This window comes from Rosa chinensis, chromosome 7, assembly GCF_002994745.2.
Source record: "Rosa chinensis cultivar Old Blush chromosome 7, RchiOBHm-V2, whole genome shotgun sequence".
Taxonomy (NCBI): Eukaryota; Viridiplantae; Streptophyta; class Magnoliopsida; order Rosales; family Rosaceae; genus Rosa; species Rosa chinensis.
In genome coordinates, this window is record NC_037094.1 from 67,566,174 (window position 1) to 67,581,317 (window position 15,144).

General features: G+C 42.5%; 1 protein-coding gene and 1 long non-coding RNA gene across 2 annotated transcripts; one reads left to right on the top strand and one right to left on the bottom strand.

Annotated features, from left to right (window-relative positions):
- Positions 1-231: 231 nt before the first annotated feature.
- Positions 232-7,858, bottom strand: LOC121050833 (topless-related protein 4-like). Its single transcript, XM_040512141.1, has 2 exons — positions 7,379-7,858; positions 232-545 (listed from the first exon to the last, which is right to left on the bottom strand). The coding sequence occupies exons 1-2, from the start codon at positions 7,561-7,563 to the stop codon at positions 368-370; spliced, it is 363 nt and encodes a 120-aa protein (XP_040368075.1). The 5' UTR covers positions 7,564-7,858; the 3' UTR covers positions 232-367.
- Positions 7,859-12,956: 5,098 nt separating this feature from the next.
- LOC112179735 lies at positions 12,957-14,596 on the top strand. Its single transcript, XR_002927876.2, has 4 exons — positions 12,957-13,136; positions 13,359-13,906; positions 14,312-14,366; positions 14,457-14,596. It is a non-coding gene; the product is annotated as an uncharacterized LOC112179735 (long non-coding RNA).
- The last annotated feature ends 548 nt before the right edge of the window (positions 14,597-15,144 follow it).

Sequence of the window (15,144 nt, forward strand, 5' to 3'; positions counted from 1 at the left end):
GAGATCATCTTAGTACTAACTTTGTTACAATTAGTCAAATATTGATAAAGTATGGGTGAAATTCAAAATTAAGACCAAAAATAACAAGCAAACCAGAAGAACTCATCTGAACTGTCATGGCAAAAGCCTTGTGATTCCTCAAATGTTATTCCTAATACACAAAAGTAAGGCCCTTATAGCAGCTGCTCTAGTATTGATTTTTTTTTCCCAATAGAAGAAAGAACAAAACACAACTACAAACAAAAGCCGCTTTACTGTTGATTTTTGTTTCTATGATGAGAAGGAATTCCATTCCTCAAGTGATACCTCTACAATTCCAAAATATTTTTAGCTCCTCAACATGTATGGTGGCAGTACAATCATCAACTCAATCACAGTGGCTACTAGGGCTAGTGCTAGGCCCTGCACTCTCGACTAGAGGCATAGATCCCCATTGCTCCGTTGACTCTAGAGGCTCAAGAACCACAACTCCACCATCACTAAGTCCAATGGCGAACTGATTAGGTTCAGATGGATGAGCTACAACTGCAGCTGGGTATACCATTCTGTTGTCGAATAATAGAATATCAGTGATCATATGGCGAAGTCAATAGTTTATATGCACGTATGCTTGTGTGTATACTTGGCACTTTCGAGTGTTTTTAAGGCACCATATGTTGTACCTTGGACTTGAAGGTAGATATGCAGCAGGGTGTTGATGTCATAATTTGGTTCGACAAATACTTTTGACTTTTCAACCCATTCCACGCGGTACGCGTTGAAATGTCAAAGAGTCCACGTAGGACTCTGACCTTTCAACGCACTTAAACCTTTCATCGAGAAAGAAAAAATAACCCTAAGATGGAAATAATCATGACTACTGAGATGCCTCACTTTGGTACTCCAAGTCTTCAACCTTAGATCTCTACCTCTTAAGTCTTGGACGGTCACCATGTGATTGACTCACCATCTTGGATGGCAAGGCAAAAGCATATCACGACCTCACTACTAGAATAGCACAGTCCAAAGGAACCAAGAGTCTCAACCCCCAAGACCAAGAGTTCGACCCCCAAGCTTAGAAGCCTCGACCTCTAAGGATCATGACCACGAGTTCCAAGGCTAAAGCCTCGACCTCCAAGCTCACGCACATGTAATCGTCATGATAAGACATGGAGCACCAATCAAGAAGCAAATCTTACCTAATTGGACAAGTGTCACAATCCCATGACCAGCATGGCCACGAACGTGGGTTGAAGATGATGTGATTAGAAGAGACCATAAAATGGTGACATCTGTCACCCACTCTGCCACCCACTCGACCAAACCCATGCTGATGGCATGTCAGAAAAGGAGCTGACACCCTTATTTTCGGGGCCAAGCCCATACTCCAACAGTGTACCTCAACCACCTCCAAGCCCTATAAAAAGAAGGACTCTTCCTTCATTCGGGGTCTCGGAATCACTTTCCAAAAATACCAACAAAACTTCTCCTCCTTCTCACTTTCTGATTTGATCATCGGAGCCTGACAGGCCAGCACCATGTTGAATCGACCAGTCAACCCTATGGAGAGAAGATAAACCCCACATCCAAGATCTTACCCTACTACCCCACCTAGGACTTCAACTTTCTCTTCTCTCCGAAAGCTATGCCAAAATGCATAGTCCTTTCCATAGAGCTCCGCCAACATCAGGTGGAGGAAGCCCAACATCAGGTGGAGGAAGCCCAACATCAGGTGAAGGAAGTCCGAGACGAGACTATCAGTTTCACCCAACAAGGAGCTTGGGAGCCCAACATCAGGTGGAGGAAGCCCAACATCAGGTGAAGGAAGTCCGAGACGAGACTATCAGTTTCACCCAACAAGGAGCTTGGGAGCCCAACATGAGGTGGAGGAAGCCCGACGTGAGGCCATCAGTTCCACCCAAGAAAGGAGCTTGGAAGCCCAACATCAGGTGGAGGAAGCCTAACATCAGGTGAAAGAAGTCCCAGACGAGACTACCAGTTTCACCAAGAAAGGAGCTTGGAAGGCCAACATCAAGTGAAGGAAGTCCGAGACGAGACTATCAGTTTCACCCAACAAGGAGCTTGGGAGCCCAACATCAGGTGGAGGAAGCCCAACATCAGGTGAAAGAAGTCCCAGATGAGACTACCAGTTTCACCAAACAAGGTAGCTTGGAGACCCAACATCAGGTGAAGGAAGCCCGAGGCCATACCTTCATCCACAAGTGCACGACCAGGGCTACTCACGTAGTCAAACTAATCGAAGGAAAAGATAGGCCCACTTGAAGAAAACAACCCCACCACTTTACACTTGGATTTCAATGGAACTTCCGTTGACTCGTTGATGCCGAAATCGGCACCAACAAATGGCGCCGTCTGTGGGAACCTTGAACGCTTGGCGCGTGTTCACTGGTTTAGTTAAGAAGGAAGCGCGTAGTATACCGGAAAGACCTTCAATGTCTAGAGCCTTACCTACGACTACGAATGAAAGATGAAACAATGACAAATTGGGCAAGGGTGGACATCCACCTACGAGGAGGAGCACAAGGTCGAGTATACCGTGCTTGCAAGGAATAGAGGAGAAGTCCGCCAACCCTTGCCACTAAAAACCTCGGCTTCCACCTTCTACACCAACCGGAGGTTGGACACTCAATGTTCATATCTACAAATCTTTGTCCACATGTCTCCATTTGATGAAAGATAGCCCACTCCTGAGTATGATGTTGTCGTATGTGTACCCCCCAACATGCCACTGATGAGGAGACCAAGGGTGACCAACGTCGCAAAGACAAACACTTTGATGGTTTGGCGAACACGGGGCAACCATCACCACCCAAGGCTGATGAACACAATTGATCCTCATATCACCCCTGCTAATCATTATTATCACTGGATGGTGACAAGCGAATTATCATCGTTGGAGCGCCATCACTAGAATTCAAGCCGGGAACTGATGATCAGACAAAGTCTGTAGATTTGATGAATGGTGTAGTCAAGAGATCCACACAAAGATCACGACGCTACCTGACACGGAGAATCTTTCTACTAGAAATCCAGCAACGACCCTACCTTCAACATCCAGGTCATTAGATGATAGCTCACAAGGACGCGTAGGAACCTCCGACGCATAGTCAATGACGAGCAACTTCAATTCTCGTGACATTGTGCGACCACCACTCGATGAAGTAGCAGCCTTGGATCGAACTAGAGGCCTCGAACCTCCAACGCCTGGCAGCCCAGGACACTGGCGTAATAGGAGAGAGTTGTAAAAGCTTTGGAGTCGCTAGGAAAAGCGAAAAAGTTACCGCTAAATGCCTGACGACAAGACCACTTGTCCATCAAAGACGAAGGACTCAAATCCACTCATGCTAGAAGTCATTCACCGTTGTTGTCATAAAAAGTATCGAGATGCATGATAGGCGACGTCTCGCTATCCACAATCCACTACTCTGATTGACGTTGGTATTCAACAAGCTTGGAGCTCCATCGCCAATCGCCACCATCATACGAAGGTGGGAGAAACTTTAGCTCACAGTTGTAACATGTAGCTAAAGGATGCACATGACCAATGCTTCATCAATGCTGATATTCTTGAACCACGATGCTCGCATACCACGGAGATTCAATTGACTCTTAAGAACAGACCTTATTTGGCCTTACCCTCCACCTTCATTGGCAACTCAGGATCCACCGACTGATCATGTTTCAATGCTCGGATAATCTTGAAATTTGGAGTTGCTGGAGTACCGCCGCATGAGTCGAATTAATAGACGGGTTTACGAGTCTTGCATGCACGGCGACAATACCCATTCACCAATATGGCGAAAAATTGGTGGCTAGGAGAGCCAACCCCAGAAGAAGGAAAAGCTCTCAACCCCACCATCTTATTGCCCTTAGACCTGTACTCCCATCAAAAAGGTCTCGACGTGCCACTACTCAACCCTTTTGTTGCCAAAGGCCTGCATCAAGAAAATGCCCACATGGAGACACCGTCCGGAACAAGTCACATTCGAAGGAGCAAGCTACACCTCAAACGGTACACCCTACTCTAAATTACTTATTTGTCTTATCATAAAGTATGATCACATGCACCATTATGTCCTCTTTAAAGATTTCCTTGATACGCCAAGAGTGATGAATCTTCGAACACCAATAGGAATATGTTAGCCCTAGAGAGCCGGGGGCTCAATTCTATTATGTATTGATTTTTACATCTTATATGGCGTTCTATGTATCTACTATATGTGTCTCTATACTATTTGCATGCTATAAATCATGTTGAGATCGGAATTTGCACAAATGAATTAGCTTGAAAATATATCCATCTATTCAACAATTCGGCAAAGACCCCCGTGCTAAGCATATGACTAATTAACTCTGGTTACATCAGCTCATTACTGATGAACCTGTGTCAATGCCCAGACGCGGACCAAGTGGGGTACCAGTTCCACAAATCTATCTATATACAAACTCCGAGAAGTTTATTGGAACACAAAGGTATAGCTATCTCAATAGAAGTCCATCTAAGATAAATATAGTAGTAGTTTGTATAATAGACATCCTTGGTATTCCAACAGCCCAAGGATTTGAGCCACCGGATGAAAGAGTCTCGTTGGCCAAGACCAATTCACAGAGCTAGTGCCTTCAAGGTCTAACCCACTTGAGCCATCGATGAAAGAGTCTCGCTAGCCGAGACCAATTCACAGAGTGCCCTCGAGGTCCAGCTCACTTAAGTCACAGGTGAGCAAGTCTTAAACAACTGAGACTAACACACATAGTGCACTCGAGGTCCAACTCACTTGAGTCGCCAGGTGAGAGAGTCTTAATGGCCGAAACTCACAACGAACACTCGAGGTTGGTCGACTCTCAACCGCCACGACCACCAGTTATGAGACTTTTAGACCGAACAATAGTTAGAGGTCTTACACTCCCTCAAAAATTATGCTAATATTTTAGTTATGGCAAAAGTAGGGACAATGCACTTATGTGCTAAATTAGAGCCAATAGTTAAAGCTCAGAGGGAAACAAAAGGAGTTCATTTAACCTATCCTCACCCTTGTCAAGAATGTTACCCTTCTCTCTATTGGAGATCAGCCACAATGAGTTTAATCTCCTACCGTGGACCTTCGTAGTTCGACCTTCAAACTACCATAGTAATGGCCTATCACATATAGAAACTCACCCCCACACAACGAGGTTCACTTTTTACATCCACTCTTGGTCTTTCACTAAGAACCACCTACTCAAGCCTAGATTCACCAAATTCTCCCTCATATTGAGTTCCCTACCCAACATAAGCCTTGCTTGGCCAGGGAACTGGGGGCTTGTTGATGTCATAATTTGGTTCGACAAATACTTTTGACTTTTCAACCCATTCCACGCGGTACGCGTTGAAATGTCAAAGAGTCCACGTAGGACTCTGACCTTTCAACGCACTTAAACCTTTCATCGAGAAAGAAAAAATAACCCTAAGATGGAAATAATCATGACTACTGAGATGCCTCACTTTGGTACTCCAAGTCTTCAACCTTAGATCTCTACCTCTTAAGTCTTGGACGGTCACCATGTGATTGACTCACCATCTTGGATGGCAAGGCAAAAGCATATCACGACCTCACTACTAGAATAGCACAGTCCAAAGGAACCAAGAGTCTCAACCCCCAAGACCAAGAGTTCGACCCCCAAGCTTAGAAGCCTCGACCTCTAAGGATCATGACCACGAGTTCCAAGGCTAAAGCCTCGACCTCCAAGCTCACGCACATGTAATCGTCATGATAAGACATGGAGCACCAATCAAGAAGCAAATCTTACCTAATTGGACAAGTGTCACAATCCCATGACCAGCATGGCCACGAACGTGGGTTGAAGATGATGTGATTAGAAGAGACCATAAAATGGTGACATCTGTCACCCACTCTGCCACCCACTCGACCAAACCCATGCTGATGGCATGTCAGAAAAGGAGCTGACACCCTTATTTTCGGGGCCAAGCCCATACTCCAACAGTGTACCTCAACCACCTCCAAGCCCTATAAAAAGAAGGACTCTTCCTTCATTCGGGGTCTCGGAATCACTTTCCAAAAATACCAACAAAACTTCTCCTCCTTCTCACTTTCTGATTTGATCATCGGAGCCTGACAGGCCAGCACCATGTTGAATCGACCAGTCAACCCTATGGAGAGAAGATAAACCCCACATCCAAGATCTTACCCTACTACCCCACCTAGGACTTCAACTTTCTCTTCTCTCCGAAAGCTATGCCAAAATGCATAGTCCTTTCCATAGAGCTCCGCCAACATCAGGTGGAGGAAGCCCAACATCAGGTGGAGGAAGCCCAACATCAGGTGAAGGAAGTCCGAGACGAGACTATCAGTTTCACCCAACAAGGAGCTTGGGAGCCCAACATCAGGTGGAGGAAGCCCAACATCAGGTGAAGGAAGTCCGAGACGAGACTATCAGTTTCACCCAACAAGGAGCTTGGGAGCCCAACATGAGGTGGAGGAAGCCCGACGTGAGGCCATCAGTTCCACCCAAGAAAGGAGCTTGGAAGCCCAACATCAGGTGGAGGAAGCCTAACATCAGGTGAAAGAAGTCCCAGACGAGACTACCAGTTTCACCAAGAAAGGAGCTTGGAAGGCCAACATCAAGTGAAGGAAGTCCGAGACGAGACTATCAGTTTCACCCAACAAGGAGCTTGGGAGCCCAACATCAGGTGGAGGAAGCCCAACATCAGGTGAAAGAAGTCCCAGATGAGACTACCAGTTTCACCAAACAAGGTAGCTTGGAGACCCAACATCAGGTGAAGGAAGCCCGAGGCCATACCTTCATCCACAAGTGCACGACCAGGGCTACTCACGTAGTCAAACTAATCGAAGGAAAAGATAGGCCCACTTGAAGAAAACAACCCCACCACTTTACACTTGGATTTCAATGGAACTTCCGTTGACTCGTTGATGCCGAAATCGGCACCAACACAGGGTATATCCGACATCGGTGTTGGAAAGTCGGCATAGCTAAAATTGATACACTTCCATCTTCAAAGGTTGCATAGACTGACCGGCAATCGCATGAATATGTAGCATCTGTGATATGACCCATAGCTGCTCGTGGCAACCATTGTCAAAAAGGAAAACAGCAAGTTCATACAAACGAATATCCTTGGAACATTAGAAGCAGTAGCCTTTCATGTATCTACGGCTATTGCTTCTAATGTTCCAATATTCGTTTGTATGGTTATCTTTCATGCGATTGTCGGTCAGTCTATGCAACCTTTGAAAGGGTTAAATAATAAAGCTGCAGCATTCCTTGAAAGTTGAGTCAAACACAAACATGCAAGAAATCTGAGTATTGAAACATCATATATATCAAAAACAATTAATGATGAAAGGAATACCAAAGATACCTGCTTAAGGCACTGCAACTTTGATGCTTCAAATATGCTAACTGGCTGTAGTGTGTAACCAGAATGTGTATTTGATCTTTCTGAAATTTACCGTGGGTCTGAGCAAGAGGTTTAGACAAACGGGTCCTGCTGTTATTCAAGAACTTGGCAGCCTGCCTTTCCCATCCATCCAGGCTCCACACCATCAACTGAAGAAGCAGAGAAAATGTTATCAACAATTCATGCTTAAAAGAAAGTAATACTCCTCTTTCAACAACAACCTCTGCTCATCAGCTATATTGAATATAGAAATATCGAAACAAAATAGGATTGACAATAATTTTATGCTCATGCTTTCCTCTATTGAACATTTCCATCAAAGATTTTGTTTTTTGTTTGTTTGCACAATTTTCCGAAAGGGTCTCAGTAGTAGAATGAACAATTTATCAGGATTGACGATTGACTTGATACACATTTACGCAAGCGTACGTATCATTGTCAAGATAGGGAAATATTATGCCCAAGTTTATCGTACCACGGGGATTAGTGGCTAACCCACAATCCTTGGGTGGTCGGAACTAAAGTCACTAAGCAAACAAAATAAAAATAAAGTGAATAAAAATGTTATTCTAAGACACCAAGCCTTAGCAATGCTCGGCTTTGGTTTTCACCAAAGCCTAATCAAAACTAAGAGCCTAGTGGTGGATATGCACAAATGAGTCGAAATTTGTAGGGGGTTTTGAATTGGGAATCAACTAAATTAAACGCAACCGAAAAGTAAACTAAACAACTAATTAACGAACTAGAAAATTAAATTTGGGTTTTCAAATTAATAGGAACATGGGAGTGTCGGGTGATTCACACTAACTATCTTGCAAATATCAATGCCAATTTTACAAATGCATGCATTTCCTATATGTGTCAAGTCCCGTATCTAGTACCGGTTAAGGCTACTAAACCAATTATCCTTTCAGTGTATCGATTATGCCGGTTAGGGCCACAATCAACTCTCTAATTTGGGTATTACGCCGGTTAAGGCCGCAATATCCACAATTAGAGGCCTAGAGTGCAAGATAATAGAGACCCAAGCAAGCTTAGCTACAATTAAGCTAACTAATGGTTACCACACTTAAATCCTAGATGCCACAAGACCAATAAGTTGTCAATTTATCAATCCATTGATCACAATTGCCCACAACATAATTTCAAAGGGTGACAAAGCCTAGAAACATGCTTCTAAGGGCCAATAAATTCGGATTTAAAGCATACACAATGAAATTTGCATTTATTAAAATTAAAACATCAATATTTATACAAGATGAGTTAGGGCTTCACAACCCTAACTCCCAAAATTGAACTACTCACAACCCATTCAAGAATCCATCATTAATAGCAAATAAAATTATGGAATAGATAATAAGGAAGAGAGGGGAGAGTTAGCTTGGCTCACTTCTAGCTATGGGCTAGTATGAACCAAGTAATTTCTTCACCCAACTACCCAAAATGGAGGTGTGGTGCTCTTGGTGATGATTCCCTTGAAGCTTTGAGTGAGTCCTTCTAAATTCCCAAAAGATTACTAAGAAAATAATAAAGAAAAGAGGATGGGAAGGTGATTGATGGGAGAGGGCAGCAGCCCTCCCCGTTTTTGGAAATGGCTCTGCGGCGCTGTGTGTTGATATCCGTCTCCCCCAGCTACTGTAGGGTTACGTATATATATATATATATGTGTGTGGCTGGGCTGTGTGGCTGCAGAGAATATGGAATAGATGAGGCCACGTGGCAAGAAAGGAGAGGGAGAGAGAGAGGGAAGAAAATTGGTGCGTGAAGAAGAGGATGGACGAGATGAGAATCATGGTTTAATTAAACCATGGGTGCCACATGTCAAAGCTGAATTGGTTTTCAACCAATTATATACAAATCTGCACGTGCATGCAATGTTGCTCAACTCTCTTACTTAATTAATCAAATTAATGATTAATTAACCAAATCAATAGTTAATCAATCAAATAAGTGATTAATTAACACTTTTCTTCAATTTCCTCTCTCTTCTTCTTGTAATTTCACGCACATACCCATAACTATGCGTAATAGCCTTATGCTTCTTTCTTGGCTTTGACTTTAGTTGACCACATCGGCAGTTCGTCTTTTTGTCGGTAATTCCAATTAACTCCATTTTCGCACAATTTCTTCCAAAATCCACAGCTTCGCTTATTTACTACAAAATAAATAAAAATGGATTAATTACATAATAATTGACTTGAGGATTTACTTATTTCTAATGTTTTAGATACAATTACATGCATAAAAATACGTGTAATCAACGATTTTGATTGACCTAGAGATAGAGAACATTAATTAAGTATCTCCAAGAATCTTGGACCTTTTTATATATAAAGACTTTGGCATAAAGTGATAAAGTAATTTGGGATTCACATCCAAAATCAATTGGCAATGGATGGAGTGGTCGAAACCCTTATAAACTCATTAGCAAGGTTATATTTTTCCAATGTGGGAGTTATATTTAGGGGTCGTGACCACTTACCCAATTTTAGCCCAAAAATTGTCCACTTACTCCACCAAGAGTTTTTTGACCTCATTTACCCAATCTAACCTATAGTGACAGTTTTGCCCCCTATTAAACTCTATCCTCTTAGACTCTCTCTGCCGCGCCCCACCTCCGGCTTCTCTCTCTCTCTCTCTCTCTCTCTCTCTCTCTCTCTCTCTCTCTCTCTCTCTCTCTCTCTCTCTCTCTCTCTCTCTCTCTCTCTCTCTCTCTCTCTCTCTCTGTGCCATGGTTGCTCCGGCAGTTTCGGGCCACCACCTCCATCAAATCTCCACCGCCATCAGAGAAGATAGGAGCACTGCATCCGGATTCGACCTCAACCTCCGAGCGCCGCTGTCACCCGAACCATACTCTCTCTCCCCCAGACTCTCTCTCTCTCTCTCTCTGCCATGGCTGCTCCGGCGCTCCACCTTCGGATTCGGGCCAACAACTCAGTCGATCCGGCGGATTCTGGGCCATCTAGTCTCTGTTTCTCGATCCGGATCTTGGCCGGGTCTTAACTGGGGAACCCACGGCGACGAAGACGTACGGTGGTTGAGGTTGAGGTCGGTGGTCCGGTCCCATCAACCTTGTTTCGCCAACTCTTCCCATCTCGATGAAGACGATGACGATCCGACCAATCTTGCACCGGCCTCACACTCGGTGGGTGCCCAGAGCAATTTATAGGGGGCAGAAATATAGTTATTGGGGGGCAATAATATGATCAATTGTGTCTATAGTGTATTCATTTTGGTTTTGGGAGTTTATACAATTCACTGGAGGGTAATAATATAGTTACTGGGGGGCAATAATATGATTATTGGGAGACAATAATATGAGTATTGGGGGGCAATAATATGATTACTGGGGGGCAGTAATATAATTACTGGGGGGCAATAATAGCCGGATTCTGGTCATCGATCGCTGGATTTCGGTTACCGGTTCCCGGAATCAGGTCAACGGTCGCCGGAATCCGGTCACCGGTCGCCGGAGACCGCACCGGCCACTGGTCACTGGTCACCGGAGCACAGCAAGGTGGATGATGACTTCTCTCTCTAAGTGAGAAAGAAGGAGAGGGCAAAAAAGTCTCAAAACAAAAAAAAAAAAGAATTAATTGGGTAAAGGAGAAATAATCCCTTAGAGTGTTTTGGGTAAATGGGGTTAAAAAACAGTTGATGGAGCAAGTGGGCAATTTTTAGCCTAAAATCGGGTAAATGATCATTTCCCCTTATATATTTATACACATTCTCAACATAAACAAAATCATCTCTATCTCAAATGTGGAATCCTAATACCACTACCTGCTTGCTTAATTGAACGACAAAAATGATTGAAAATAAAATCCAAGCCAGCCTTCTTCATGATAGTATTTCAGAACGTTCTCTAAATACTTATTGTAATTAGGAATTTAGGCTTAATGTCCACCTTTGTATTCAACAGTTTTTATTAATTATGGCTTGAGGGCAGCCTCATCAGCCATTTATTTAAAAAAAAAAAAAAAAACTTAATATCTTTATTAATTAAGCCAATTCTGTAGAGAATGGTTAAATTTTTGAAGTACCTATAATGCCCATAGTTTATTAATATGAAGAATAACAACATTTTCATCATGAGAGGGTGAAATTGATATTAGCCATAAAACTGAAAATAACTACCCACTATCCATTTATTTTCTTTTTTGTTTTTCAATCTTTATCTATTTTCATAAATTTTCAAAAATAAACGGCCAAATGGCACGCACAGAGTGTGTGTCAAGAGGCTAGTTATAATTATCGGAAAAAAAACATTCCATATATTATTAAAAGGCTTTGAGCCTTTGACCATATTGGATTCGAGTTAGACAAAAAACAAAAAAACAAAAATCAAGAAAAGGAAATCTATAGCTTCATTCATTCCCAACTTTCAAGAAATACAAAAATAGCTATAATGACTAAAACGGCAGTGTGTGGTAGTCAAGTAGTAGAACCCAGAAGCCCCGAGCTCATACTGGTGATCACTTTGTTATACACTGGTAGCAGGTGAGAATGGAAGTAATTGCAAGCCAATATTGTAAGCCAGCAGAGCGCATAGATAAAGCCGGTGACACATTTGAACCAGAGAGTGGGAAATGGAATAGTGATGGATATGAAGATTGCAGTGACCCCAAAGAAAATGCCGACTCGCTGGAGCACCTTAGCCGCTTGTTCGAAGATGGAGCGAATACATCTGCCCACAAAGAAGCAAGTGAAGCCAAGGATGAGGGTGAATCCGAGGAAGTAAAAGCTTGCAGGGAGCTCCGAGCCGGACTTGACGGAGAGGAGAGCCATTTCGATGCCGGATGCCGAGCAGAACAGAGCAAGTATCTTTGCCCAATAATCCAGCACGCGGTGGTTGGGTTGGTTGGGCTCTGCTGCTGTCTGTGGTTGACCCATTTCTACGTCCGCTGGCTGAGCCATTTCTACGTTTGGAGGATCAGGAACCCGACCAAGTTTTGCTCGGAGTTCATCGTCGCCGTTATCGGATGATAGCAAGGGTTGGAAGTCGATGATGGGGATGTTGGCGTGGGTGGGGTGATCGGAGCTTGGTCTTTCCGTCGGTGGTTTGATGTACCGATCGGGTACAACGCCTTTTTCTGACAGGGACTGTACTCGGACAATAGGCTTGGGCCAATCCTGTGGGCAATTCATGATGGGTATTTTAGTAGCTGATTGCTGCTGCTTTTGGAGGATCAGGAACCCGACCTCGGAGAAATGTGTTGGGACCATTGGTCACGAGCCTTGAGGGTTTTTATAATAGAGAGAGAATATCTGTGGCGAGGATTGGCCATGTCATCAGGGTCGAATGACCCGAATCGGTCGATCAAAAGTACTTGTACTTTCGACGCGTTATGGACGCGTTATTGTGAAATACTGAAATGCATTTATAAGGGACAAATCTCTACTATCTTGGTGTCAAAGACTTCACCAATTTTTTGAAGTCTCCAAATTGTCCATCACAAATACACAGTGCACTAAAATAAAAGATATCAAACATTGTGCGGGAGAGAGAAGAAAAGGAAAACTGCCGGTCGCATGTTTAGAAGTTTCGAGTTTCGGAGTTGTAAATTTTGGGTTGGAATATATTTGCAGACATTCCTTGAGTTGTTTCTTTTTTTTACTTTTAACCTACTTGCAGTCAGACCATATCACTAGATTGGCTCCTCTACTCATTGGTACCAATAGAACAAACACAGCGATAACTAAAACTCTGCTCAATCAGGTAAACTAATCTCCTTATACTACTTATCGGAATGTTTACTCTCTCCTGATCTCCCATCATTATCATTCTCTAATGAACACATATACTGGCATTTTGTTTTTAAGTTCTCTTATATATATATATGCACAACTGATTAGGGGTTTTAATGGGTTGTGTTAATTTTTGGGGTTTTGGTTTTCTTGGTTTATCTAGGTTAATGGGGGTTATATGGTTTCTTGGCAGGTACAATCTACAATGTTCCTCAGGTAATTTGTAACATCATATATCATTTGTGAAGGTAAATCTCTCATAGTTATCATTTGTTATTATTCCTGTGTTTTTCATAATCTCTAGATTTTCAGAAATTGTAAGTTGATACCTTGCTGAGCAATATTATTCCTTTTCTTTGGGTGATTCAGGAAGTACCATTCTTTCTAGGAACCAAACTAACTTCATGCAGAAATTGTACCAACTACAAAAACGAGTATAGGGTGTTACAAGTACTGATATTGAAGTGATTTTGGTTAATTCAAATTTTTGCTCTATTCAGAATTGAAATAATTAGTTTTAATACTGAAGGCTATTTCTATATTCACTAACTCCTCTTTTCCTTCTTCTTAGTGAAGTTGCTTCAAGAAATTCATACTAGAGTTTGCAATTTGGGTGTGAAGCAACTGCTTCAGCAATCTCATAGTTTTTCCTTTTGTTTTCCATCACTTTCAGCAGAGTAGGTACTATTTAAGATTGAGATTGAGACAGACTGCATCCAGGAAGCAAAGGCTCAAGCAATGGTAAATCCTTGATTTTTTTTTTGTTCATCTGTTCTATAAATCGCTCTTTTAGGAATTGCCTTTTGAATAGAAACAACTGCAATATTATACTTTTCTATAATGTTGTATTATTATTTTTTAATTTGTCCTCAATTACCAAAGACATGTAAATAGGAAGCACTTTGGCATTTGTCATCAATTTTAGTTTTGGATTTTGAATTTGTTTCCTATTGTTTCATTCCACAATTAATAGACGTACAATATGATTATCAGCACTTTGGAATATCAATTCTTTAGTTTTGAATTTTAGTTCAAATGTGTTTCAAGATAGCATGATTTGTTTGGTCAGCCACAATGCCTAAATTTTCATTATTTTTAGCTGTATTGGTGGATTGCAAGAAGTGAATTTCGAACTTTAATTTGCAGAGTCCACCCTTTTTGTTGAGGTAAAGAGACAAACTAGGATTAAGTGATTCCATGGGTATGTAGTTTGTTATTGTTTATTTATTGATGCCCTATACTGTTTTCCTGTTTCATTTTGAAATCTTGATATGATACTTTTACTATCCAGTGAAACTATTTAGCCATGGCTCCAAGATGTTAGAAGAAATGAAGGAAGAAAAAGCAAGAGTGTGAAAGTGAGTGAGGAGGACATTTGGTCGAAGAAGCATGCAAAATTAGAAGGTGGGGACAAAAAAGAAGCAAAGCCTCTGTTGGAGGTGAAAAATTCCGTAAAGGAGTTTGACCCAACAATTAATGCGGACTGGAGCGGGAGCTGACCTGGGAACAATCGAGAAGCTTCCCTCGAGCGTTGACCTGGAGTTTGACCGTCAGCTCGAGGAGAAAGGGGGGGGAGTACCTGCAGAAAACTCTCCGATGCCTAAGTCAGTACGTTTCTTAATCGTGGAGTAGAGATAGTCGGAATCAGATGCCTTACCTCGATGTCGAGTAGCCTATTTATAGGTGTACCTCGGCGTGGGCTGCAAGTAAACTTGCACAGTAAGTCGTAGTGACTTGACCGGCACACCACCATTAAGGCCGTATTCACTCCTGCATTAACCGTCACTTATTGGCGGTCATGATTGCCATACTGAATGTCGCATTCATCGTCGCATTTACAGCTACATTAATTGTTGCATTTACCACTGTCATTACTTCCCTTTAATTTCCTTGATTATAGGGTCAAATTTATTGACCACCCCCACAATGCCCCCAAATTTTCTCCTTGGGAATTCATCCCAAGAGAAAATTTCCAAAGC

Bases quoted from the DNA above. Each gene is read 5' to 3' on its own strand.
- LOC121050833 (XM_040512141.1), bottom strand. From the start codon at position 7,563: ATGGTGTGGAGCCTGGATGGATGGGAAAGGCAGGCTGCCAAGTTCTTG. The intron at 546-7,378 runs GTATCTTTGGTA...ATTCGACAACAG, and splicing joins AGTTGCAGTGCCTTAAGCAG to AATGGTATACCCAGCTGCAG.